Raw genomic sequence first — 27,191 nt, forward strand, 5'->3', positions numbered from 1 at the left:
CTCTGCTGTACCGAAAAATTGTATGTGTGTTTATCTAGCAAGCTTCAAAAAAGTAGTCAAATTTGAAAACAATTGAACACTTGGTTGTCTTTTGACAAGTATTTAAATTGGTTTGTCGTTATTTCCACAACTGAGAAAGAAGAATTTCTAGTCTTAATAAGAACATTATTTTCTAAGAGGCAAGACGGCCACAGAAACTAAGTCGAAACTTGACAAAGGTTATAGAGAGTCTGAATCTTCGCTTACTATGATTTATAAGTGATATTCTGATTTTTCTTTTGGTCAAAAGAGCACAAAAAACGCCGAACCTCCCGGTCGTCCTGTTGACGTCATTACCCACGAAACTATCTAAAAATCCATGATATGGTAATGTATTGTAGACCATTATAGACGGAGCGGGTACATCATATCTTGCACGAATATCTGAGTATAAGAAAACTGTCTTCAAGATGGACCAGAAACGTGAATGACCGAACAATTCTAAACAAAATTTGGAGTCGATATATAACAGTTGATGAAACTTGGATACATCACTACCAGCCTAAAATCAAACAGCAGTCAAAAGAGTGGGTTGTAGCAGATGGACGTGCACCAAAGGAAGCAAAAACGGTTTCATCTGCAGGAAAAATTATGGATACGGTTTTATGGGGACGCTTATAGCGTCATCTTTATTGACTATTTACAAAAGGGCAAAACCATCACAGGAAAATGTTATGCAGCATTGTTAGATCAGTTATACACAAAAATTGATCTCAAAAAGCCACATTTACAAAAAAAAATCCTTTTCCATCACGATAACGCTCCGGCTCATTCCTCTGCTATTGCTATGACTAAGCGCTATATGAAACTGTACCTTGTGTACTCTCCAGATATACGTGCATATATTTTCTCTGTATTCTCTCTAGCACACATAGATAAAGATTGTAATATGAATTCCATATGATACATAAACATAAGTGTTTGAAATATTAATGAATGATCTGAAATTTCTTTGACATTTCTAAATATAAAACCCACGAACTTCCTAGATCTTTGACCCAGATATAATCAATATGTAGAACAAACGTACCAGTGGAGTCCACAATTACGTCTAAATACGACTTTGCAACTTTTTAAAACTGTGGGTCGATTTATATTTTTAATGCTTTGAAAAGTGTCCACTTTCCAACCTAGGATTTACAGGCAACCCGATTTTAAAATTAAATAGTAATATAGGCAATGTCGCCAAAATAAGCAAGCACGACGCTCTCTGGTTTTATGTTTTGAAGCACCTTTTCGCTTTTCAGCATACCAATCTCGAGATGCCCTTAAGATTTTTCACATTTCGACTTACTTTTTGCCGCTGATAAATCGACCGTCACTTTTCTTGTAACTTCCCGCGACTTGGGAGCAGTGCATTCTCAATCGCTATTAAACATTCTAGCATAATTTCAGAACCTTGTTTAATAGTAATTATTCAGAGAATAGCACAAAAATGTTTGATAATTATTGTTGCAATGTACACTAAATGCAAACATTTTACTGAAATAAACGTGGCAGTAGTTATGTCAGTGGGATTTAATTATTATATTTCGAGTTATTGTGAATAAAATAGTGCAGAAACCTAGGTGAAATTTCGTTTTCCCTCGAAACAAGAATGTAATGCTTTTCACTTCGGTATGTAATATATTTACTATTGCGACTTCCACCTACTATACACAATAGAAAGCTTAGAAACAAACTACTCGTGGATATACGAGAGTCTGCGACAAAAGTTAGATCAAGGGAAACTGTAGATAAATCCAAAATCCTCCAACAGAATTTCTGTATCACATTTTTGAAAATGCAAAAACAAAAAACTAGAATTTTCCGAACATTTTCTAAATAGTTTTGATTTTTTAGCGGGCCTAATGTTGTTCCTAAATTATGTATCCTTAAAAATAAAAGTTGACCTATCTGAGCTTTTTTGTCTAAAAATTACAATACAAAATTAAAGAATTATTTATTTTAGAGTAATATCAATAACCCGACGTAGTAGAGACATAGGTGTATATCTCATTTTTTTTTAATACCTTTGTGGTTCCATTATTAAAATTAGTAACCCCAAAAATTATATTAAACTGAAAAAGGAGGCGGTTAATTAACATTCCCCCAACGCATTAATTAACTAAGAATAAATCGCAAATTAAGTATATTTTACATGGTATCCATAATATTTTTTCTAGGAAATTAAAAAAAATATATATTCAGAGAGGCTTTATGTAAATTTATCAAAAGAGAAACAAAATATTTTGTAGATTTAAGTTTCCAACGCGTTTTTGAACATAAGGAATCCATATTTGTCTTGAACTCAGCAACATATTATTAACATAAATTTGAAAAACTGAGTCAAGTAATGCATTCATTTTGAAACATGTGTGCGTGTAAAATATTTGTTTACGATAAATTCCGCAACCGAGAGGAACGCAGTCAAAGGTATTGTGTTTACCCAACGACTAATCTATCTAATGGTTACAATGTAGACCCCTCAAATCACTTTAACTCAGCAGTGTAACCCGATAATCACAATCACAAACGGAACACTGAGCTTCTCTTCAGGTAAACAATTGAAAACGATACTAATATGATTGTATCCCTGAAGCGAAGTCGTTTTTGCACAAATCAGACAAAACAATTAAGTGGAAACATGGTATTTTGGTATCAAATTAAATGCTCACCTCAAGTTTTCTCCAACTCTCTCCTAATTAAAGTTACAAAGCAACAGATTACAATTTTCAGCTGATACACGTGAAGGCTGACGCACAAGCTCGCAAATGAGCAAATGGAGCGACCATGTGGAATTTTAAAGTTACGTTACAAGGAACACAGTAATGCACTCAACATGGGCTCTTGTGATTCGACCATCACCTGCTGTTATCCGATTACTTATTCAAGCAAGCGTTTTGCATCTTGACTCCGTTTCATCGGTTTTCGCCGAATAATATTTGGGGAAAGTGGATGTAATCTGGGAGTTTTCGAACAATCGGTTTCGTGTTGAACTGCCGACTATAAGTTGTTAGAAAGGTTTATTGAGAAAAAATTCTAAAAAGATATTTCTAAGTTTGCGGAAAATTCAATAAAAGGGTTATTGATAATATGTGAGCATCTACATATGTTAGATATTTCGACATGTTGAAAATGCTGTTGGATGTGTCACTACAATAAAACAATAAATCTTACAATATTTCAAAAACGGCACATTTACTGAAAAGTAATCTGCAGATTTCTATTGGGCAAAGACAACAAAACCCGTTTTCATCACCTTATTTCTTAAAACAAATGCAGCTATCAGTAGAAACTGATCGATATGTCAGATAAACACCAAGTCCTTCAACTTAAATAATCACATTCTCAACTCTGCTTTGCATTAATAAAGCCGCCCCAAGACAAAGACAACAAGGAAAATTATTTACGAAATTTGAACTCTAGCCTGAATACGTAATCAGTTTGATTGAAAGTTTTTAGCACGCTAGGAACTAAATTAAAATCGTGAAAACAGAAACAATGAATAATTTGTTCGATTGTAGAAAAGAAGCTACTCTGTAAATACATTTAGGCGTCTGATTCGTTTCCGGTTCATCTCATATCATTCACACGTAGTCGTATTTTTTTCACATGCTTAGAATTTGAATTAGGTGAATCTTGATACAAACGTAAATTCGTTTTCATTTTTTTTTGTCCTAAAAAGGGGTAAATAGAAATTGGCCTATAGGAAAGTTCTCTAGCGAACACTTTTAATAATAATAATATTAATAATAATAATAATAATAATAATATATATATTTAACCCAAGAACAAAATACAAAATGTCCAAGAAGGGTACCATTTAGGACACACTTTAAGATAATAAACAAGAAATTAATAAAAACTTTTAATTTATTTTAGTAATAATAATAATAATAAACTTTATTAATTTCCAGAAAACATACACACAGGAAAAGGAAGGAAAAATCGTCAACATTACAAATAAACAATAAATACATCTAATGTATTATAATTTTTTATTTTTAATAGGAATTTTTTCACATTTTGAACACACGTAAGTTGGTGTTAATTCTTATGTCCACTGGCAGCCCATTAAAGAACCTACATCTATTATAGAAGCCAGCTTTCTGATACATTGATGATGTGTGGTTGTGTGGTAACAAAGTCACATTCTTATGTCTAGTTTGATATTGATACTTAGCTCTATTGATGGTAAAGTTTGAAAGGTTTTTATATACCATAGAAACAAGTAACATGTAAATACTAGGTACCGTCAGTATTTCGAGTTCGCAAAAAGCTTTTCTACAAGAGTCGGAAAATTTCAACTTTGCCATCATTCGAACAGCTCCTTTTTGAATTAAAAAAACTTTATGAGAGTCAGTGGCAGCTCCCCAGTGACATATTGCATAGCGTAGAATTCTGTGGAAGCAGCCAAAATAGAGTTGTCTACCTGCTTAGCGGCCATTGAAAGAGCAAAACATGTTTTTGTCAACTTAGAACATGTCGTCACTCATCAATATGAATTTAATACCATTTTAAACCTTTGTCAATTCTCAGACCCAACATTTTTGACCTATCAACACATGACAAAATAGTATCGGCATCGAGCACAAGATTGTCACCAGCTACGACGTTAGCACTTTGATTTTTAAAAACTACACAGGCAAGTTTTTCTATATGAATGACCAAACCATTTCGCATGTTGGTTTTTGGACAAAAAGTTATTTTTAGCTAAATAATCAACAAGTTGTTTGTTTACGATAATTTCGAAAACTTTTGAGATAGAGGAACATAAAGTTACGGGCGTATAATTTGTAATCGAGTTAGCATCCCCTTTTTTTGTAGAAAAGAATAACCTTAGCTACCTTCAAATTACTACGAAATATACCTTGTTGTAATGACAGATTTATGACATACGTTATAGGTTTAATTATATAGGAACTCATTTTTTTAAGCAATTTATTAAATATTTCGTCAATACCAGAGGAAGAGGAATTTTTGAGTTTTTTGATCATTGCAAATACATCGTTTTCATTTACGCCTAGTAGGAACATCGAATTAACTGGTTTATTGGAAGTACCGACATTAATAAAACCATGATCGGGATTATTAACGGGGTTGGGCATATTATCCACAATGGATACGAAGAACTCACTGAACTTTTCAGAAGCCTCTTGATCACTTAGAGTTTTGTTGTTTTCGGTCTGTTTTATTATGGACGCTTTCTTTCTATTTGGTAAATTCACCGTGTTATTAACAATTCTCCAAATTGCTTCATTTTTATTATTTGACTTGAGTACAATATTGTCGTACCATATTTTTTTTCTTTCAGAAGAAGTTGTTGAGACTGGGTGTAAACTTCCGTGTATTTACTTTTAAATTCCGGGTATTTCCTGCTCAGGTCCGCATAAAGTTGCAGTTGCTTTTTAACCTGTAGCAGGTGTGAAGACCTCGCATTAAAAGAGAACCGTTTCCGGCAATGCCCAACTTTTTTCTTTTTTTTAACAGAAAAACACTTATTAAAATATAATTCTATAGTTTTCATAAAATTTTATTAAAAGCACAGTTACAATCGTCAACCATGACATTAATCCATTTTTCCTCAATTTATATCTAAACAAAATTTGTTAATATTAGTTTCACTAATTTTTCTAAGCGTAATATAGTCACATTCCTTATCACTGATATTTAAATACATTTTAGCATGTAAGGCGAAATGGTCTGATAAATGAGTATCTAAAACCTTTGTTTTGTCCAGTAAAATAGAGCTGTTATTTACAATGATGTTGTCAATACATCTGCTCGAGAAACACGTCACTCTCGTAGTTCGGTCGGTGTTACAATTTCAATAAACAATTTCAATAAACTATTTATTCAAACTACTGTAATACTCTTCTTCAAGGTCGTATAAATCCGCGGCCATGTCGTCCCTCAGAGACATATATCGCACTGTGAGAGCAATACTCACGTAACTCAAAACCAGCGTGTTTTGAGTAATGATGATTTAAAATTCCCAAGTTTTTATATATTATTTGTATCTTAAATACCAAAGGCTTCGAAATATATTATGTCGTATTGTCAATCTATTATTAATCGTGTTTTTATTCCTTTAGAGTAGAACCTCGAAAACAAGAAATTTTGACTTACGTGACTATTGCACTGGTACACCATATCAAATATTTTGGCTTGCGTGTTAATAAATTTAAGACAAGAGCAAACTAGCAACACATTGTAATGAAAAAAATATAACAAAACACAAAACGATCACAGTATTAATTCATTCAACATCTACACTGACCGGCAAAAAAAAACCGGCCACCCTGAAAATTTCGCAAAACCATTTTCAAACTTATTAATTTAACTAGTGATCGGTATTTTATTAAAGAATCATTCACTATTGACACATGATGTACAAATTAGCACAAAAAAGAAGACAATTCAACGCAGAATAAAATTTAATTTAACAAAATAACGGAAACAGACCAAGTACGATATTTTCTTAAAAAAAAATAATAAAGGGGGCTGTTGTTGAAAATAGTGTTTGTCATCATTTGATTATAAGTTTGGCAATTAATAAACGTTTTCACGCGAAAATAATTCCGTTACAGACGTGTTTCAAAGTGTCGCTCTGTTTCTGTCATAATTGATTCAGTCCATCGTATTTTTTTAAGTATTGCTAAAGGACCTTCATAAATATTATTTAATCATTTTCATTTAAGTCTGATGCCGCCGTTGTCGTGATGTTCGGGAATTGATTGACTATTATTTCCTGATATACTTCCTTTCTATACGAAGTTACAAAATTCCATCGGACTTTTTTACAAATTTTTAATTTTTTATTTCGCGCTAATTAACTTTCCTACCTTTCCCATTCAAAGAAAAATTGATTTCCATGTTTTCGGTCAATTCTTAACTATATCAGAAGACATTGCATTTGTTGTATTCAATTTGTACCTAAATGTGTAGGAGTATCGATTATCAACATCGACTGAAATCTCATAGCTTCACAGCTTAAGGTACTTGCATTTCACTTAGGTTTGAGATACGGCAGTCTTGCATTAAGTGCACACGTAAAGTTCGGAAATGCAATACAAACATTTTGATGAATCTGAGCATTACGCAACTATTAAAACCGTTTATACTTACGTATACTAAAACTACATTAACTTTTTTATGCATTAATGATAAATTTAAGAATTCGGCAAATTTTGACTTACGTGAGTATTGCTCTCACAGTGCGATATATGTTATATACATATACTGAATGTTTTGATTAAAAATACCAACTTTGCACATTTTATTCAAACTGATTGTTGGTGGATTTACTGTGCTATCGAAAAAAATTTAACCTTCTTATTATAACTCCTTGCGGCCAAAATTCTCCAGAATAAAGAATATCTTTCAATTCGTAGTCTGCCCCCAATTTGAAAGTACTCGAGCGTCCAGTGTCACTACTCAGTTCTTCAATTACGAAGTCTTTGCCCGGACACCTCCGTTGTAAATAGGCCATAATTTTTTCTTTCCTAGTTCCCAATTCTATACGGCTTACATGCAACCAAATGTGTTGCGGCGGCTTTAAATTCTGGTTCACTTGATAATTCACCGTTGCATTTTCCGATGACAGATTTCGACTTTGCGAAATTATGTTTTTTAGTGACTCCACTCGCTAATTTTAGCACATACTTATGGGAAGAAAATTTTTAAAATTGTAAAATAGTGTCATATAAGTATAATACCATAAGTGATGCAATTTTTTCAGCAAAATTTAATGATTGTTATGAGAGTTTGTTGCTCGGCAATATTGCGAGTGACATCGATAGTGTGTGATTTTTCTGTCAATGTCACGAGCTAAATTGCCTAAAGCAACAAACTCGAATAAAAGAATCATTAAATTTTGGCAGGAAAAATTGTATCACGCATGGTATTCAGCATGATTATTGCATGAAAGGAAAACCGCTTCTATTATATGTATTTTATAAAGTTTTATTTAACATTGCAATGAATATGGAATGTACACTTCTAATAGAAACATTTTTTTGTTTTCTTGAATTTGTGGTCGCTTGTTATTTTGAAATTCCGTTTTTCTAACATTTTCTTTAATAATCTAACAGGACAGAGATTTTCATTTTCGTTGTTCCTTATAATCCATTTGTTGGAAGCTAGAGCTTTTGACCCACCTTGGGTAGTTTTTGAAAAAACTGGATTGTACTCAACACGTCCAGTAAATTAACCGCCGTTGTCCAATTCATCCTGGAAAAAGTGTACTTTGCAATTCACAGTTTCATTCCCCCGCCAAGCCAGCTCAAACGCACAGATGCGGAAAAACTTCTTCTGGAAACTATCTAAAATGTACAAAATATGGTGAGTCTCTTCTTGTGATTTATCATTCCATTGAAATTTTTTCGAATTCCATATACAGGGTGACTCAAAAAAATTAATGAATGCGTGAATTTATTTTATTGAGTTAATCAGGAACAACAAAACCGAATGCTTTGAAATGTTGCAGATGTTTTAAGGTTATAAAGGGCATCATAAATCTTTTGTCAAAATATATTTGGTTATCCCCTCCAAAAACTTGATGACGTCAGCTCAAAAGTTTGAAGAATAAATCCTATCTAAAATGTACAATATATAAAGGGTCTGGACTTGTGATTTATCACTCCATTCATATTTTTTGGATTCTCATATACAGGGTGACTCAAAAAAATTAATGAATGCCTAAATTTATTTTACTGATTTATTCAGGAACTACAAAACCGGATGCTTTGAAATCTTGAACATGTTTTAAAGTTATCATAAGCATGGTAAGTTTTTGATCAAAATGTACTTGCTCATCCCTCCTGAAAAATTTATGACGTCACCACAAAATTTTGCTGAATAAATCCTATCTAAAATGTACAAAATATGATGAGTCTCTTCTTGTGATTTATCATTCCATTCATATTTTTTGGATTTGCATATACAGGGTAACCCAAAAAAAATAATGAATGCGTGAATTTATTTTATTGAGTTAATCAGGAACTACAAAACCGAATGCTTTGAAATCTTGCAGGTGTTTTAAGGTTATAAAGAGCATAATAAATGTTTAGTGAAAATATATTTGCTTATCCCCTCCAAAAAATTGATGACGTCAGCTCAAAAGTTTGCCGAATAAATCCTATCTAGAATATACAAAATATGATGAATCTGTACTTGTAATTTATCATTCCACTCATATTTTTTGAATTTGCATATACCGGGTGACTCAAAAAAAAATGAATGCGTAAATTTATTTTATTGGTTAACTCAGGACAAAACCGAATGCTTTGAAATCTACTGCGAAAGAAAAACATAATAGGCATGCAGTCGACACGTTTCCGACAGCGAGGGAAGTACTGTCTAAACTCTTTAGACCAATTTTTTTATTATGTGTCAACTTTACGTCATGCTATATACGACAAAAAGTGAAATCTGGTTGACTAGGGAAGTGACAAAGCTTAGCCGAATTCTACAAACAATTAAAGGAAAATGTGATATTAATAGTGTAGAGCATTTAAATATCACCGGGACACTATTATATTTTTCTGTGAACTAATGAACAGTTGTAGCATTTTACTAGTGGTTATACTTAAGTAAGTCCTTAAAAAATGTCTAGAAGTACCAGTGATGAGAAATACTAGGAATCTAGGATGAACCTAATTCTAAATTTTTAGTATTCAATCAAAAACACGAATAACAAGTGAGCGAACTGATGGTGACTTATAGCTAAATCTATAAAGTAAGCAAAGTTAGCTCCAAAAATCTTTGCAAGAATTTGGCCTAGAAACAATTTCTTTCTGTAAATTTGCCTTTAAGAGGGTGGTGTACAGAACAAACAGAACAATACAATTATAGTGAAATGAATTCCAGATTACAGTACATCTGTTTTGGTGAAATAGGGACTGATTTTGTTGTTCATATGTCATAATATCTGCAAAATTGTTCAAGTCAGTACTGTAATTGTCGGTACCCCTAATGTGGAAAAAAGGCGCAGTTGTGGAATCCCCGATGGAATTAATAAAAACAGCACCCAATCCAACGGCGACGACGACCACCGAATTTTATCGGGGGCAGCCGAATCTGTCACCATGTTCACTGTTCCACACTAATCACTCAGCGATTCGATGGGGCTTAAGTAGAAGAGAATGGACATATAATCCCGTATTTCTAATGCGGGCGACGTACAAGATAAATATTTTGTCGGCTACGGACTAGATAATCCAGTAAACTATGGAATATTCAGAATCGTCTTATATAAATAATTCACAGTTTGCGAGTTTTAAAAAATGCCTACCTTTACTAACCGCCACTAAACGACTGTTTATAATATACCTAGAAGTTTTAAATGTGAATTTCATATTAATCAAACCGCATGGTTTGAATCTTGGAGATGTTTTAAAGTTATCATAAATATGGTAAATTTTTGATCAAAATGTATTTATGCTCATCCCCCCTCAAAAATTGATGACGTCATCTCAGAATTTTGCCGAATAAATCCTATCTAAAATGTGCAAAATATGATCAGTCTATACTTGTAATTTATCATTGCATTTATCTTAGCTTACGCTCAGGAAGTAAAAAATAACAAGTTTAAAAGTTTTGAAATATTTAAAATAACAAACTGATCAACAAACTAAAAACCATCATAATCAACACTGCCACAATGTTGAAATTTAAGATTATAACACCCAAGATAACCAATATATCCAACAAACATTTCTTCGTAAAATAGTGTAATTTTATTTTTTTTTATACGCGCGGCATATAGACTCATAATATTTTACGTATTTTAGGTAGGATTTATTCGGCAAAATTTTGATCTGAGCAACATTTTTTTGGGAGGGGATAAATATATAAAATTTTTATAACGATTTACCATGCTTACGACAACCTTAAAGACTTCTGCAAAATTTCAGGGCATTCAGTTTTAAAAAATATATAGGGTAAAAACTCTAGACAGATTCATAAACCAGAAATGCAGCATATTGTTTTATTGAAATAACATTTACTATTATAAATTTTGGAGATAACGTTATCACATTGTTGGTATGGGTGATGAAAAAAATATTGGTTAGCGTTTTACCATCTGCACCGTTTTCTTAACATATATATAAAATTTGACAAAATTGCTTCACTAGTTTCGAAAAATATCTATCTAATAAAAATCGACACAGGCTCGGATAGACAGACAGACGGACAGACAGACAGACGGACAGACATACAGACAAACGGACATACAGACAAACGGACAGACAGACAAACGAACAGACAGATAAACGGACAGACAGACGGAAACGGGAGACCTATTGTTTCGTATTTTCGGGTCATGAAACGTCCAGAAAACATGAAACATTTGTCGGTTAGACACTATTACAATTCTTCCTGAGCTTACAGATGACTGAAGAAGATAAAGTATATTTACTAGTAATTTACAACAAAATAAACCATAACACCCTAACCACTCATTCAAATGTTAAAAATCAATTTTTACTTCCCGAGTGTAAGCTAAGAAAGAATAGTAATCGAGTCTATCGGACAAATGGCCACTTTTATGTTTTCTCGACGTTTCATGACTCCTACAGTACGAAAAAAGTAGTCTCCCGTTTCAGTGTATCTGTCTGTCTGGCTGGCTATCTGTCAGTCTGTCCTGTCTGTGTGTCTGTCTGTCTGTCTGTCTGTCTGTCTGTTTGTCTGTCTGTGGACCGATTGTTGTCAAATTTTGTATGTATATTAGAAATATCATGTAGATGGTTAAACGCTAAGCAAAATCATCCACACCAACAATTTGATGACGTCTTCTCAATTAATTGTATTTTAAAATAATTTGAATATTATACAAAAATATACTCCTCTACTACTAGTGTACGAATCCTCTTTCAGTTTTTTCGTTAAAAGTTCAAATTTTCGCAAAAATATTTGCAAGATATAATAACATTATATTACCAACACAGGTTTTAAGTCTCCGTGGCTCAGTGCCTTTCTCCACAAACGCATTGGTAATACTTTTCTTTTGTGCTGTGACTAGTATTATCCATGTTGATGACATCATTACAAATTTTTTATTGGGCAATTTATGGGCGAGTCACCCCATTTTCTCGAGAATGTGAGAATACGTACGTCTTTATATGTATAATAATGATAAAATAAGAATTATAATACCTATTCAGAACATGTTTTCAATTATGGTTTAATTAATAATTTTAGTCCTCTGCTTTAAGACGACCAACTCATTGAAATCAAACTAATTTCTACATGACATTTTTTCGATGTATAAAGATAAATAGACACTTGAGCTTCAGATTGCTATCACCTAGTGCTAAAGGACATTTTATCCCGTTATTTACGAGTAAATAAATATGTATATCTACCTTTCATTGTCCGTACGCCGTAAGGGCTACGGGGATGTGTCACTGATTTTTACTTTACAGAGGTTATCACAAAACGAAAATCGTAAAATCAAATTTTATCATTTTTTTAAAAAGCTAGATTTAATTATATCGAATTATACCTCAAGGGCAAGGCAAGTTTTGCCGAAATAACCTTCGACCAATTTTTTGTTGTATCATAATGAGTTATTCTATTTCAACAGGAAATCACCTGCAAAATACAGCTAGGAAACCTTAGAAACATAACTAGTGGTTAGAGGTATAGAGTGGGTTATTTTAGTGTAGGTAATACAAGCGATACTGATACCAAGGAATTTTAACAAGCAATTAGGTACTAGTCTATTTTTCAGACTCTGAAAAACAAACTAATCTAATTTCTAAATTTGTTACGTCACACAATAATATTTATTATTTTTGACAATCGTCAAAGAAACTTCAGTATTATTAACAACAAACATATAATCATAAGATAAACATAAAAATATATTCACCTTCTTTTTATTTCTAGTTCTTTATTACCTAGACAAGCTTCACAATAATCATACTATTATTTGTTTTCATGTTCTGCTAACGAAATATTAAGGTCATCTACTTACTGCTCATGCTACTACTACTTCTAATGTAACGGTACGAGATTTTTTCATCTTAACATTAATAGTAGTAACGCTTTCTTTTAAAAACTAAAATTATATACAGCCTGTCGCTAAAGAGTTAGAAGTTATATAAGCTGCTTTGCGCATAATTCAATGTTCACCTCGGTGTTCGCTGACAAGAAATTTTGAGGAACAAGGACACTACGGGTGGAAACTAGGCCCTGAGAACAGGTGTTGCCATTTGTTTTACGTTGATGGAAGAACGATGGCTATATAATAGATAAATATCGAATCTTAGACGTATGGGTATAGATAACGTTACATCAACCATCTTCGTGGCGCTGGCTACACCAAACCTGCACACAAAGATTCAAAATTACACCTTTGAAATAAATTCAGTTAAAATTTTATGAATTGCTTCCAAAAAAAATCACAAACACTTTCTCTTCAATTCGATTCTTGTCTCATCTGACTAACCCCTACTCATTCATTTCAGTTCCCCCCGACATAATCAACGACGACACAAGCGGCGACCTCTCAGTATCAGAGGGCGACAACGCAACCCTCTGGTGTCGGGCAACCGGTCATCCAACACCTCGCATAGCCTGGAGGCGAGAGGACGGCCAATCCATTAGCATCCGGAAAGGACCTCGACACGACGAAAAAGGTAAAACCTACATATTGTAATGCAATAACTCTCAATGTTTCATGTCATCGCTCCATCCAATACTAATTCGTTCCTTTCAATTTGTTCCTAGCGCGAACACATTTTCTCTTTCCCATTTCTAAAGTCGTAACACAAACCCGTAGGGCTAAAGGCGCTCGTCTCTCAATAATTACGCAAATGTAGGTTATGCCACATTCAAACAGAAAGCGGACTGAAATGAATTTATTCCTTGTATTAGCCCGTTGAGAGATGTTTGTATGTTCTTGTATGAGTAGAGACGGCAGGTAGTTTTTAATAATCACCTTCCTGGACTCCCAAGGGTCACTTTGTTTTTATTATGTGCAAGTGGTACGAAGAAAATGTTTGCTTATTTCTAGAGCACGGAAATTGTGGATTCTAATGCATATGGCACAGTACACTCAGATTCGTACATTTATGTAAAGAAAAGATCTAACTTTCGCAACAAGAAAGAAAAAAGAAACAGTTTGACATTTTCAATATATATTGAGATTATAACTTCTTTACAAATAGTGTTCATATTTCCAGCAACATTTTTTACTCGTCCATAGGAATCACTGACGCAAGCTATTTTAACCGCCTTTATGGCAAGTTTAAATGTGAAGTTCTCCTGAGGTTCTGCCTTATTTAAAGTCCTATGTGTGTACATATATTTTAAGACGATCCAACGAATTAAGAATTTATCTCCATTGCCAGCACTCATTCACAGCTTTTAATGAACACAAGCGCCAGTAAAAAAGACTACAATTATCACACGGTTAAAAAAATAGTACTTGAAACTGATTTCGTTTATACAAAAATCGATTTATATATCATTGATTCTAAGGTTTTATTAATTTAATTCATAATAATATAATTTTTCTTAAATTCTGGAAACCCAATATTATGGTTTGCTTTTATTTCTAGATGCTATGCAAAAAAAAAAAAAAATCTGCACAATCAACTTCTATATTCCTACCAAGAACTTGCTTGATTGTGCATCAGGGGTAGGGAAGTTTTACCTAAATAACTTTAAACCTTTTTTTAATTCTCAAGTGTAAACTAAGGAAATATGTAACAGAATCTATCGGGCGACTGGCTACTTTCATGTTTTCACGACGGTTCATAACTCGTAGAGTACGAAAAAATAGATTCCTCGGTTCCATCTGTGTGTCTACTGGACCGATTATGTACAAATTTATTAATGTCATACAGAAGTAAAACCCTAAACAAAATGTATCTAATCATTCCCACCAACATTGTGATGGCATCCCCTCAAAATTTTGTAAATTAAACTAAAATATGCTGCTATACCTTTGGTTTATCAATCCGCCTTGAGTAGCCGTGCTCATTACGCCACTGAGTTTCTCGTTGGGATCTTTCCGCTGAGTTCCTTGTTGACGTTTTTTTTTCCTGAACATTGAATTTGTTGTTTGATTTTTGGACCTCAAATACAAGGGAAGTTCTGCCTAAACAACTTCAGACCAATTTTTTATAATTCCCATAAAGGTCAATAAACAGCATGATTTCTAAGATACCTATGTAGCGATTCAACAATTCTCATTAGTCAGCATTTCAGTGTTAGCTCAAAAATTGGAACTAATTTTTACTTCCCGAGTGTATGCTAAGAAAGTATTGTTATCGAGTCTATTGGGCGACTGACTACTTTCAAATTTTCTGACTCCAAAAGTACCGAAAAATGGGTTTCCAATTCCGTCTGTCTGCCTGTTTGTCTAGCGTCTGTTCGAAACTACCTCACCGATTGTTGTGTGAATGTTAGGAATATCGTGTATAAAAACCGAGTATACTTTATTCATTAATTTCCTCTGTCGAGGAGACAAAATCAATCAAATCTCAGTTTGTTTTAATACAAATGCATAATTTGATGTCGGTGCTGATATGATATGAACGTCGTAATTGTCGAATTCTTTCGAAGCATAAAGAAGGGCAGTCGCTAGTTAAACAAGTACTAGAACTTAAAAATACATTGTTTCCCATTGGTTATCTGCTTTAAATATATGTATTTCATATTGTCCGCACTTGTGCAGACCACGGCTCCTTAGAATTTGCGCCATCATGGCGCAGGGGCTCTGTAAGTGTTATTTACGTCACAGGATCGCGGGATGTTCTGGCGACATAACCTTCGACCGATTTAACTGTAATTCTTTTAAGAACATGCATAGTTCTCAAAACATTAAAAAAAATTGTTAATAAATTGGTCGAAAGTTATTTCGACAGAACTTGTCTTGCTTCTGAAATAAATTCAAAAAATTCCTGCTTCTTTGAAAAATTGTAAAGTTTGATTTTAGGAGTGGATTAAACAGCAGCCCCTGCGCCACATGGACGCAAATTCCAACGGTCCGAACAAGTGCGAACAATATGAATTATATTTAAAACAACCAACCGAAAAAAGTGTAATCTCAATTTCTTATCACATGCTCAACTTCAACTGTTTATGTTTACACCTCGAAATAATTCAACTATTAGAACGTTCAAATGAGAAGCACCAGCTCATTAAAAAAATCAATCAAATGAAATTTGATTGATTTTGTCTCCTCAATACAGAGGAGAGACCAATTAATTAATTAAGAATACTCTTTTTTTTTCTCAAATTTTTTTTTAGATGTCTGGATGTCGAAGGTAAAAATTAAACACGAATTCATAAACCACACATGCAGGAGTATATTCCATTATTACATTTAAAGAAAAATTATTCGGCCATATTGTGAGACGTCCTCATCATTTTTTGTAGAGACCATAAAAGAATACTTTGTGATTAATGATTTACAGTGTTTTCTATAACCGTAAAACCTTTGAAAGATTTCAGAACATTCGCGGTGGCAATTTCAAAGTTACATTGTAAAATATTTTTGTGCAATTTTCATTTTTTCGCAAAAATCGGGATGCCTAGCGCAAACAACACGGATTCCTAAACCACAAGTTCAGGAGTATATAAAATTTAAAAAACATTTACTATTCTAAATTTTGGAGATGACGTCATCCCATGGTTGGTTCATCTGCACGTTATTAAAACACGTACACATAAAATTTGACAACAATCGGTCCACTGATTTCGAAGATTATCTGTCTAATGATAGTTGACAAAACAGACAGACAGACAACAGACGGAAACAAGTTACCTACTTTTTCGTACTCTAAGAGTAATGGAATTAAAAAATTAACTTATCTACTTGCAATTAAATATTAAAGAATCAGTGCAATAGGCGTCCTTTTCCCACACAAATCAAGGCAACATTCAAGTTAGGAAAGTAAACTCGAAAGAATTGAAGACAATATTTTCATTATGTATTGTGCGGAAGTTTCTAAAAACAAGAGAAATATTCTTTTTAATAAAACACTGAAAACTTTGTTTTTGTAAAGTATTTTATCAAAAATTTAATTAAAGACAGAATTAATGGAGCTGTATTTGCGATTTTTTTTTTCTGAAACTAGTTTGCCACTAAAGATAACGAATTTCATTTGGATTCATTGCTCAATGTAAAAACGATAGAATTAGATTTATTGTAGTAATCATAAAAATTAACAAAGACTTTAGTTAATTCATTCTTTTGGCTGTTTTGAGGGAATTGTTCTAATTTTCTCCGTTCCGTGCTGTCTAAAACTCTATTTTTTTCTGTCCAAATATGTTCTTCAAATGCTGATTAGTCAGTTTACGGCGTACAAACCTGAGTTCTCTCTTTTTACTTGAAATAATGAACAAAATAAAATTTTCTTTTTTCTCGGGTCAACCTAAATACGACACACTGGAGACTCCAAAGAAAATAATTTCTTCCTTAGATGTAAATCTCGAATTAGCCAAGGCACATCACCGCTGGTGGTTCATACAAAACTCATCCACCATCACGAGAATCCACTCGATATCTTTTCTATTTTCCGCCTATGAGAAACCCGTAAGGATGTGCCTGTAATCTTATGGATTACCACCGCTGCTAGGACTCAACGGCGCTGTTGAGATAATTTCGGTTTTTAGGTTAGAATTCTCTGGACATCGTCGACCCAATTTACTCACTAATGTACATAATTTTCCCATATGGGCCCTTAAAGGCTACTCAAGCGTCGATGTTTCAGCAGAAATGGAACGTTAAGCGCTCGATAAGTTTGATTTCGTCAATATAATCGGTAGTGGGTGAAAGAGCTAAATTGGGAAATAATTCCGAATTCGAAATAATGATTGCATTTTTTATAATGTTAAATACAGGAAACACGTTTGTCTGAATTCGAGTGAGCGATTACATGGGTGCATTAGGTATCAAACATTCACGCTGCCACAATTTGTTATAGGTGCTCTACACTCACATGGTGGTTATTATTTTATCTTATCAGTCTCTATTAATTGATGTTTTTGTTCATCGACGATTGTGCTGCCTAGTTTAGTAAAATATGGTTAATTGTGGCACAACAAAGATCGAAATACAGGATATAAAAAATGTTTGTTTTTAAATGATAAAATTTGATTTTGTGATTTGTTTATGATAACCCCTACATGTTAAAACAAAATGCGTGTGGACTATTATAATAGAAATAAAGAATCATGCTATGCGTATATTTCAGGTGACTTTTAAAAAATATATATTTATGACGACGTCGTCAACATTTTAGAAAGGACACTTGTATTAATTTGAATAAGCCCTGTGTAATACTAATAATAACATGCTGTATCCTCAAATTTTTGGGAAAATGGGGTAAAGCGTTTGATCGATAAAATAAATTGCTTCATTCATTCATTTTTTTTGAGTCATTCTGTCTAAACAATTCTACACTCACCGGCAAAATATCGAATCATTGGTATTTTTGCAAAAATACATTCTGGTGTGCGTCACACTTATGAGACAAATTAGTTTATCTAGGGCAAAGGAGATGAGAAGGTAACGACCGCTTCGCTGAAGTTGCAAGAATTACGAGTTTATTCAAAAATACCAGAAAATCCATTACAAAAGACTACTTAACATATCATTAATAACGAGTGTTGCGCCTCTGGCTTGCATTATGGTCCCCATACGTCTTCCCATGCCTTCTATCAGGTGTCTAATCTCAGCCTGGGCTAATTGGTCCCATTCTTCAACTAGCGCATTTGCAAGATCTCTTATGTATTGTATAGCCGGCACACGTGCTCTGATACGTCCCACACATGTTCAATTGAATTCAGGTCGGAACTGCAAGCTGGCCATTCCATACGTGAAGTCCCGAATTCGTCGAGATAGGTTTGTACAACTTTAGCGATATGTGGTGTAGCATTATCATGCATTAGAATAAAATTATCACCAATAAAAAAAACAAAAGGTACGATATGCTCTTGAAGAATATTTGCTACAGATCGATCAGCATTCATTGTGCCTCTATCCACCACTACAAGTTTCGTGCGAGCCTCAGCAGAAATTCCTGCCCAGAAACTGAAGTTCCATGAAAATTTAGTCTGGGAACAACATTGCACTGAGCGTACCTTTCGCCTCTTCGTGGCCATACTGTTTGACGGCCGTCAGGAGAACGTAGACAAAACCGCAACTCATCTGTACAGAGTACTTGGCCCCATTGGGCAAGATCCCAGTTTAGGTGTTCTCGAGCAAATGCAAGTCGGGCTACTCTGTGTTGTGGGAGAAGTTCTGGGCCACTTGTAGGTCTACGGGCCCTCAGCTGCAGTTCTTTCACTTACACTAACTCCTCGTGTTTCTTCAAGTTGATTTCTGGCCCCAACTGCGGTCGTAGCCCTATTTACGGAGCACGGTCAGCGTTAAAAACGGTCATCCCGAGCCGATGTTTATGTTTTCTTTGGGCGATCCGAACCAGGTCTTCGGCTGTATGATCCTGTCTCATTAAACCGTCGTACAGTTCTTTGAATGCTAGCTTGTGATATCCCTAACGTATTGGCTACGTACCGTTGACTTCGACCATCCTGAATAAGAGACTTAACACTTTGTTCTAAGGATTTGAAATGTACTGTAATGCAGTCTGATACTCCAGTAGTTGATGAAGATGCTCACGATCCTACGCTATCTATCATTCTAGAAGTTCCTGTTGGTAATTTGAAAGAGTCGAATTGCAACTTTTCGAGAATTAAGACCAAATATAATTTTCGTAAAGGAAGTTATGCAGGGTTTTTATAAATGATTCTAAAGGCGTGGATTTCGAAAATCTCGCTTCACTTTGACAGTTCTCACTTGTCGTTAATGACATTTGTAACCTGTCATTTAAAGTCATCGTTTTTATTGTTTTAACGTTTTTCAAGTGTGAATTACAGTAATTCTCGTTGATCGAAGCTTAAAACAACAAAACAGTCGTTTTCAAAATTCATGTGATTCATCATGGTGGTTGCGTATGAAAATTTTGTTTTGGTGCTAGGAAGCGAACACCGTGAAAATGGTTTATTCTGTTGAACAAGACATATTCATTGTTATGTCTTTATTCTCGCAATGGGACATTCGTAAACGAAAAGTCAGTGTATTCTGTAATCACTTGTAAGCAAGAGTATCTGGCCAAATACCGTGATTTAATAATAATTCAAGAAACATCGTTAAAGGCTCACATTAAAGATGTAATCAACAGATTTCTTCGAATTGGCAGTGTCAACAAAGAGACATCTCGGGGAAGACGTTGAGTATCTGAGGATGATTTGACACGACTTGAACACAATCCGCAAAAATCTTTGACAAAATTTCCTCTGCAGTCAGGAGTTTCTGTTGCAACATGTAATTGAACAATGGACCTTGAACAAAATGATGAACATTTTTAACATTTACTGTGATGTTTAACCACAATAAATTTGTTTCTTTTTATTGTAATGAATTAGTTTTATTTTTTTTACGATATGAAGCATTTAGGCAACCAATTATACAGATGCGTCTGGTCTTTGTCATGTAATGGACATTTAATACGAATCAAATCGAAGAGGCGGCACGTTTACATGACCTACTGCGACCCTATAATCATTTATAGAAACCCTGTATAGAGCTCTACAGATACCTCATTAACACAGACTGGTCTCAACTACTAATTATTAAAGGTGTCAGTATGGCCTGCGACTACTTCTATCCATTCTTTTGAAGTTTTTGAATAAATTCATTTCCAAGACTCTGATTAAATACAACAATATATTATCCCCAAATTTGAAAGATTATTATCACAAGTTAATGAGCTTAGGAGACTCATTAAGAAAGAAATCAAAGTGGCATATATCAACTTTATGGTGTAGGCTGAAACTAACATCAAGCAAGATCTAAAAAATTTGTCAAAGCAAAAGAAAAATGTCTCGAGTATCCCAGGCCATGTGTTCAATAAAGGTATTAAACTAACCGATCCACAAGAAATTGATACTTGGGCTTTATACTAACCCTGTATAATATCGTTGATATTATATATTTTTAAAGACTAGCTTTACCACGAGAAATACTGAATATTAAAAATTATAATAATAACAAGAAAAATCATAGCAAACTACAAGATTTTGTTTCTACCGATACGATACGAAGCGATAAATGGCAAGGACGGAAATATAAATTTCAGATGCGAAAGAAAAAGACGACCGCATTTTATCGCCACCGATATTTTATCGTTATAGAAACAAAATCCCACCCGTGGAGTGTTATTTTATAGAGATTAGATATATGTATAGATGGTTTTGGAACTACATCAACGAAAAACTTGTTTTTTGTTCTGCTTAGGAATACGTCTACTATTATAAAAACCCACCACTGACCCCTAATTGACCGTCATTCAGGAATTATTATTATTTTCCACCATCGTTTGATTAAGCAGTTGCGTTCCATTCTCATTTAGAACTGACCGGTGACAATATTTTCCGTACAGCAAAAACTGCTTGACCGCCAGTTTACAAACAAATGACTTTCTTCCGGACTTTAATTGGGGTTCGTGGGTGGAAAATATGAAGCAGGAAGGAAAAAGAATCGTACGTGAATAGGTGGGCATATAAATCAACATGCTTGCTAAAACAGAGAGAAGACAACGGTAATTTGACATTATGCCTTTATGAAAAAAATATTAAGGAAAAGGGAATTTTACATAAAAAGAATCTAAAAGTTGTCGTATGTAATTTAGATTTTATAGCAGTTAATCCAATTTTGTCGTTTTGTTGCGTCATTAGCGGCGGTAATGAGGCCTACCAAAGTGACACGAACGCGTTTACTGCTCTTAAACAATTAACCTCGATATTACAGCATGTGAGAGACAAAAAATTCTCGTTTCCAGTGGTCTTTATATAAATCAATACTATACGATAAGCGCATGTTCGAAACGGAATTTTTAAGGGAATTAATAACCGTAACCTACATTGTTAACATTTTAAATGCAGAGTAATAAATCGAAAGACTCCGGCAAACAGAATCAGAAATGTGTTTATTGTGAAAACATATGACTTGTTATTTTCAAAACGTAGTATAAACCAGCTTTGACGTAATTATTAAAAATTTTCATTTACATTTCCACATGACAATTATAATTTCATTTTAAAATAAAAACCATAATGCCAGCATGATATCAAGATCATCATCCATAATAATTTCTACCAAACTGTTGCTCGATTAAAAATTGGTGGAAGATTATTTCTACAGAACTTCCCTCGCCCTTAAAGGATAATCCCATTTTTTTAAAATATTGGTTCTATAGTTTTTTCGACAGAATTTTCCTCGCGCCTGAAGTTTAAGTCCTACAAATCCCGTTTCTATGAAAAATTATAAAATTAGATTTTGCGATGTTTGTTTTGTGTAAAGCTCTATAAAGTAAAAACCTGCGGCATAAATAACACCTCTGGATCCCCACAGTGCAAATTCCAAGAGGACGCCCAGGAGCGTACCTAGATTCTTAGGGGCCTAATGGTATTATTTATTTGAGAACCCTTTTTTCCTATTGTAAATACGAGTTGGTTAAAAAATTTAATTTGCATATTTTTAATACTTTAATATACATATGTAGAAAAAAATGAGAAAGTAGAAGGCCAAGGTGTAAAAAAAACTTGCGACTTTTCGACATTTTCCCAACTCCTGTTCATGTTGAAACTTAAGTTTCCGTTTTTTGCTTCCACTGAGATATTATTTCCGCTCAGACATATTATTTAATTTAATCACGAATGAATAAGTTGTGTTGTTAATTTTGACCAACATCAAGATGATCTGAATACCGTAAACACTGTTGATAATAATAATAATTCCAAACAAATTTAATTATGCAATTGGATTTTTTAATTTTTAATATACTATAAGATTCGCTGATAAATGGGTAGAAGGTACTGTACACTTTTGAAATTACTGAACGGACAGTAAAGCAACATAAATAAGAATGAGAAACGATACTGAAAACAAAACATAGCCGTCCGGTGGCGGAAGCCCTTTAAGCAGGCGACTGACTGGCTGCAAGTTATAAATTACTGCAACGGCCGGAAGTGAACAGTTTTGTATTTTGCACAATCTCGAGATCATATGTGTCAACAAACACACAGGCGAAGAAGAAATTGTATTTTTGTAATAACCAAATTAAAAACAAATAAAATATATTTTCCTTTACATTTCGGGGGTCTCATGTTCCAGCATCACAAGCATCCCTATAAATCTGCTGCTGGCCGAACACTGCACAAATTCGGACAATGTAAAGTAGTAAGGTTTCCAAATATTGTCATAATTCTTATTTTGTCATTATTTTATTATTACAAAGACGAAAAAATGAGGTAACCCGTTCTTAATTTAACCAATAAAAAATTTGTATTTATTATAGTGTTATCTCTGTTGATGACGTCATCAACATAGATAATACTAGTGATTGCACAAAAAAAAGTTTATTTCTTTTCCTTCGCCCCTGAAATATATTCAACGATATATAGCTTTTTTAAGAACCTCTAACAATGTTCTATTGCAACATTTCCGGTAAAGTGGAGTTCCTGATCTAATCAATAAAATAAATTGACTCATTCATTAATTTTTTTGAGTCATCCTTTATAAGCAGTTATAAAAATATGAAATGACGTCATCAATTTTTTAGGGGAATAAACAGATATATTTCTATCCAAAATTTACCTTGCTTACGATAACTTTGAAACGTGGTCAAATTTCGAATCAATCGAATTCGGTTCTGCAATTTAATTAATAAAATATATTGACTCATTCATTTGTTTTTTGAAGTCACTCTGTATAAGTATTTTTAAAAAGTATAAGTGCGTTGATAAACGACAAGTATGAAGTCCTAATATTTTGCACATTTCATAGAGGATTTATTCGGCAAAATTTTAACATCACGTCATCAATTTTTGGGAAGCAATAAAAGAATAAATTTTGATTAACGATTTACCATGATTACGATAACTTTTAAACGCGAAAACTCGACAGCACGACAGAAATTCATACACCACAAGTGCAAGACTAGTTTATTTTATAGAATTGTAAATTTTGAAGATGACATCATTCCATTGGTGGTGGGGATGATTCGCCATCAATATGATATTTTTGATATACATACAAAATTTGACAACAATCGGCCCAATAGCTTCGGAGATTGTTTGTCTAATAAAAATGCGGACAGACGCCAGACAGACAAACAAACGGAAACAAGAGACCTATTTACCTGTACCCTAGGGGTCATAAAAGGTCAAAAAAACATAAAAGTAGGGAGTCGGACGAAGGACTCGATTACAATACTTTTTTCGCTTACGCTCGGAAAGTTAAAAGAAACGGCTAAGTTTGGCATCGAACGTGCGATCGCCGGTCCGTATGCTGATGCCTTATTAGCCTTCGCGGTAATTCCAGGAACGGTTGTATCCCCAGTTAGTGGTAAAATGTTTTATTCTGTGTTAACTTTTGGAAGTTTAAGGTAAAACTCAAATCAGATTTATACACCACAAGCATAAGACTGTATTATTGTATAACATTTAATCATTTTAAAATCCTGTAAGATGACGTCATCGAATTGTTGGTGGGGGTGATTAGCCAAATTTTGGGTAGCGGTTGATCATATACAAATACATATTATATTCCTAATATACATACAAAATTGAGACAGGCGACAGACCAACAAACAGACAGATAGAAACGGGACATCAATTTTTTCGTACTCTATGGGTCATGAAACGTCAAGAAAACATGAAACGGGAACTAAAAAACTGTGGAGGTATATTACTAAAAAAATTAGTCGAAAGTTATTTCGACAGAAATTCTCTCGTCTTTGAAATGTAGTGCTTCTTTGAAAAATGATAAAATTTGATTTTGCGATTTGCGTTTTGTGATAATTTCTATGAAGGATTTATCAAACTGTATTTCAAAAGCAAGGGAAGTTCTGTCGAAATAACGGTCGACCAATTTTTTATGTAAAAAAAATGTTTTAACGTTTTCGAATGTATGCATGTTCTTAAAAGATTTACAGTTACAATTTTGAAAGTCATGTTTCCACGGTGAAAAAATTGGTCGACGGTTATTTTCTCAGAACTTCTCTTGCTCCACTGGCGTACAAAACACCCCCATAACCACTACGTCACGAAGGCGCAAATTCTAAGGGGGTGTACTCCACAGAAGTGCGAACAATGTGAAAAATATTTAAAACAGATAACCAACGAGAAAAATGTAGATATTCTCAATTTCTCAATACGTGTTTAACTTCGACTGATTTTGTTTATGGCTCGAAAGAACTCGATTACTGGCATATTCAGATTACAAGCAACAGCGGTTCAAAAAACGAAATTTGATTGATTTTATTTCCTCAACGCACAGGAGGGTATTAATTAATTAATGCATGAATGCAAACTGAGACACTAGCTGTAATATTGTTGTGTACTAGTGTCTAAGATGAGGGCAGATTAAACAATAAACACATACAATAATAACAAACAAAATCAAGGTAAATTCATCACCCACAAATGCAGGAGTATATTATTTCATACAATTTTGGTAATGTTAATTATGTTCTACCATCTACATGATATTCCTAATATACATGTAAAATTTGACAACAATCAGTTCAGTCTAATAAAAATCAACACAGACATACAGACCGAAACGAAAGACCTATTTTTTCGTTCTTTACGGGTACTGAAACGTCGACGAAACATGAAACTAGCAAATCGCCCGATGGACTCAATTATTGTGCTTCCTTAAAAATCATAATTTAAAAGCTATTAGAATCAATTATTTTTCGTTTCTCTGGGAAACATTACTGGCACAGCAGCCACCACCCTATCTGTAGGTTTACATTTCGTATATTTGCAGCAATAATAAATAATAAAATATTAGGGAGATTAGCCTGAAGCAGCTATTACTGGCATCTGCGTCGGCGTCCCATCCAGGTAAATAAGGAGTAATAAACAGGAAAGTTTTGTATACCGTTGGAATATACGTAACACAAGGATAAATCAACCCACTTTAATATTTATTCATAAGAGCTGTACAAGAATAATGAACAACTGTTAACCACCGTAAGCGGTTAATTAAATTTTACGCATTCGTGAAGTTTTTATCTTCGCAATTTTGATTATCATAAACAACGTGTCGTTGTATTCTCTTACTTCTAACAATCTAAGAATCCTCCTCATTATTTTCCTTTTGCTTAGCGTATTCACCTTTATTTAGTGTCTACACATTCCGTTTGTTTGCTGTTGCAGAAGTTGAATTTATATCTCATTAAAAGTTTTCATTTGATTTCGTAACTTGCCAGTGAAGTTTCTAGAAAGCACGGGTATGATTTTATTTTTCTGTTAAAGCAGCAGAGAAAACTTAGGTTGAATCTAACTAAAACTAGAGTCTTTGATCTACAGAAAAAATATATCGAAAAATGTTTCACTAAAACAAGCCTTTAATGTTTTTCTGTCGTAAATAAAATGGCGACATTTACAGTTGTTTTTTCTTTTTCAGTGGAAACGTACAATGGAACAAACCTTCAATTCTGGCGTTTGGAAAGAAAACAAATGGGAGCCTACCTTTGTATAGCAAGTAATGACGTGCCACCAGCAGTCAGCAAAAGAATTGCACTCAACGTAAACTGTGAGTTAGCTATTACTAGATGCAAAATCAGTTCAGGTGTAGACGATATATTTAGTTCGATTAATAATGTTCCACAGAAAACTATCTTACGCAACATCTTTAGTTACTAAAAATATTTTCTGCATTTCTGTTATTAGTTGCAGTTATTCTAGAACTGAAAATAATTTTTTTCAACGACATTTTTTTGGGGGCGCACAAATATATTTTAATTAAAAATTTTCCATGCTTACGATAACTTTAAATCGTCTGCAAGATTTCAAAGCTTTCGGTTTTGCAGACTTAAAATTAAATTGCAAAATGTTTGATGATATGCCTATGTTTCAAATGAGTTTTTCCATGTCATGACGTCATCAACATGAATAATACTAGTTACAACGCAAGGGGAAAAAAAAGAAACAGCCAACTTTTACATGGAACGTGTGCGACCCGCAGGTCTGCGAGCGGATATTGTATACGCCACTCCACGAAGGTTTATATCCTATGTTAGAGCTAAAACGTTAATATACGAAGTATTTTTTTTGCGAAAATTTGGCCGTTTACT

General features: G+C 33.7%; 1 protein-coding gene across 3 annotated transcripts in view; it reads left to right on the forward strand.

Moving 5' to 3' along the window:
- The window catches only part of LOC135129140 (lachesin-like), a 344,494-nt gene that overhangs the window by 278,902 nt on the left and 38,401 nt on the right, over positions 1 to 27,191 (forward strand). For all 3 annotated transcript variants that reach the window (XM_064056231.1, XM_064056232.1, XM_064056233.1), the window contains exons 4-5: positions 13,497 to 13,667; positions 26,522 to 26,650. In XM_064056231.1, the coding sequence (XP_063912301.1) occupies positions 13,497 to 13,667; positions 26,522 to 26,650 (300 nt within the window). The remainder of the gene's footprint in view (positions 1 to 13,496; positions 13,668 to 26,521; positions 26,651 to 27,191) is intronic.

Source organism: Zophobas morio, unplaced genomic scaffold (assembly GCF_036711695.1).
Source record: "Zophobas morio isolate AGI-343-1 ecotype UQ-CSIRO unplaced genomic scaffold, CSIRO_AGI_Zmor_V1 ptg000014l, whole genome shotgun sequence".
Taxonomy (NCBI): Eukaryota; Metazoa; Arthropoda; class Insecta; order Coleoptera; family Tenebrionidae; genus Zophobas; species Zophobas morio.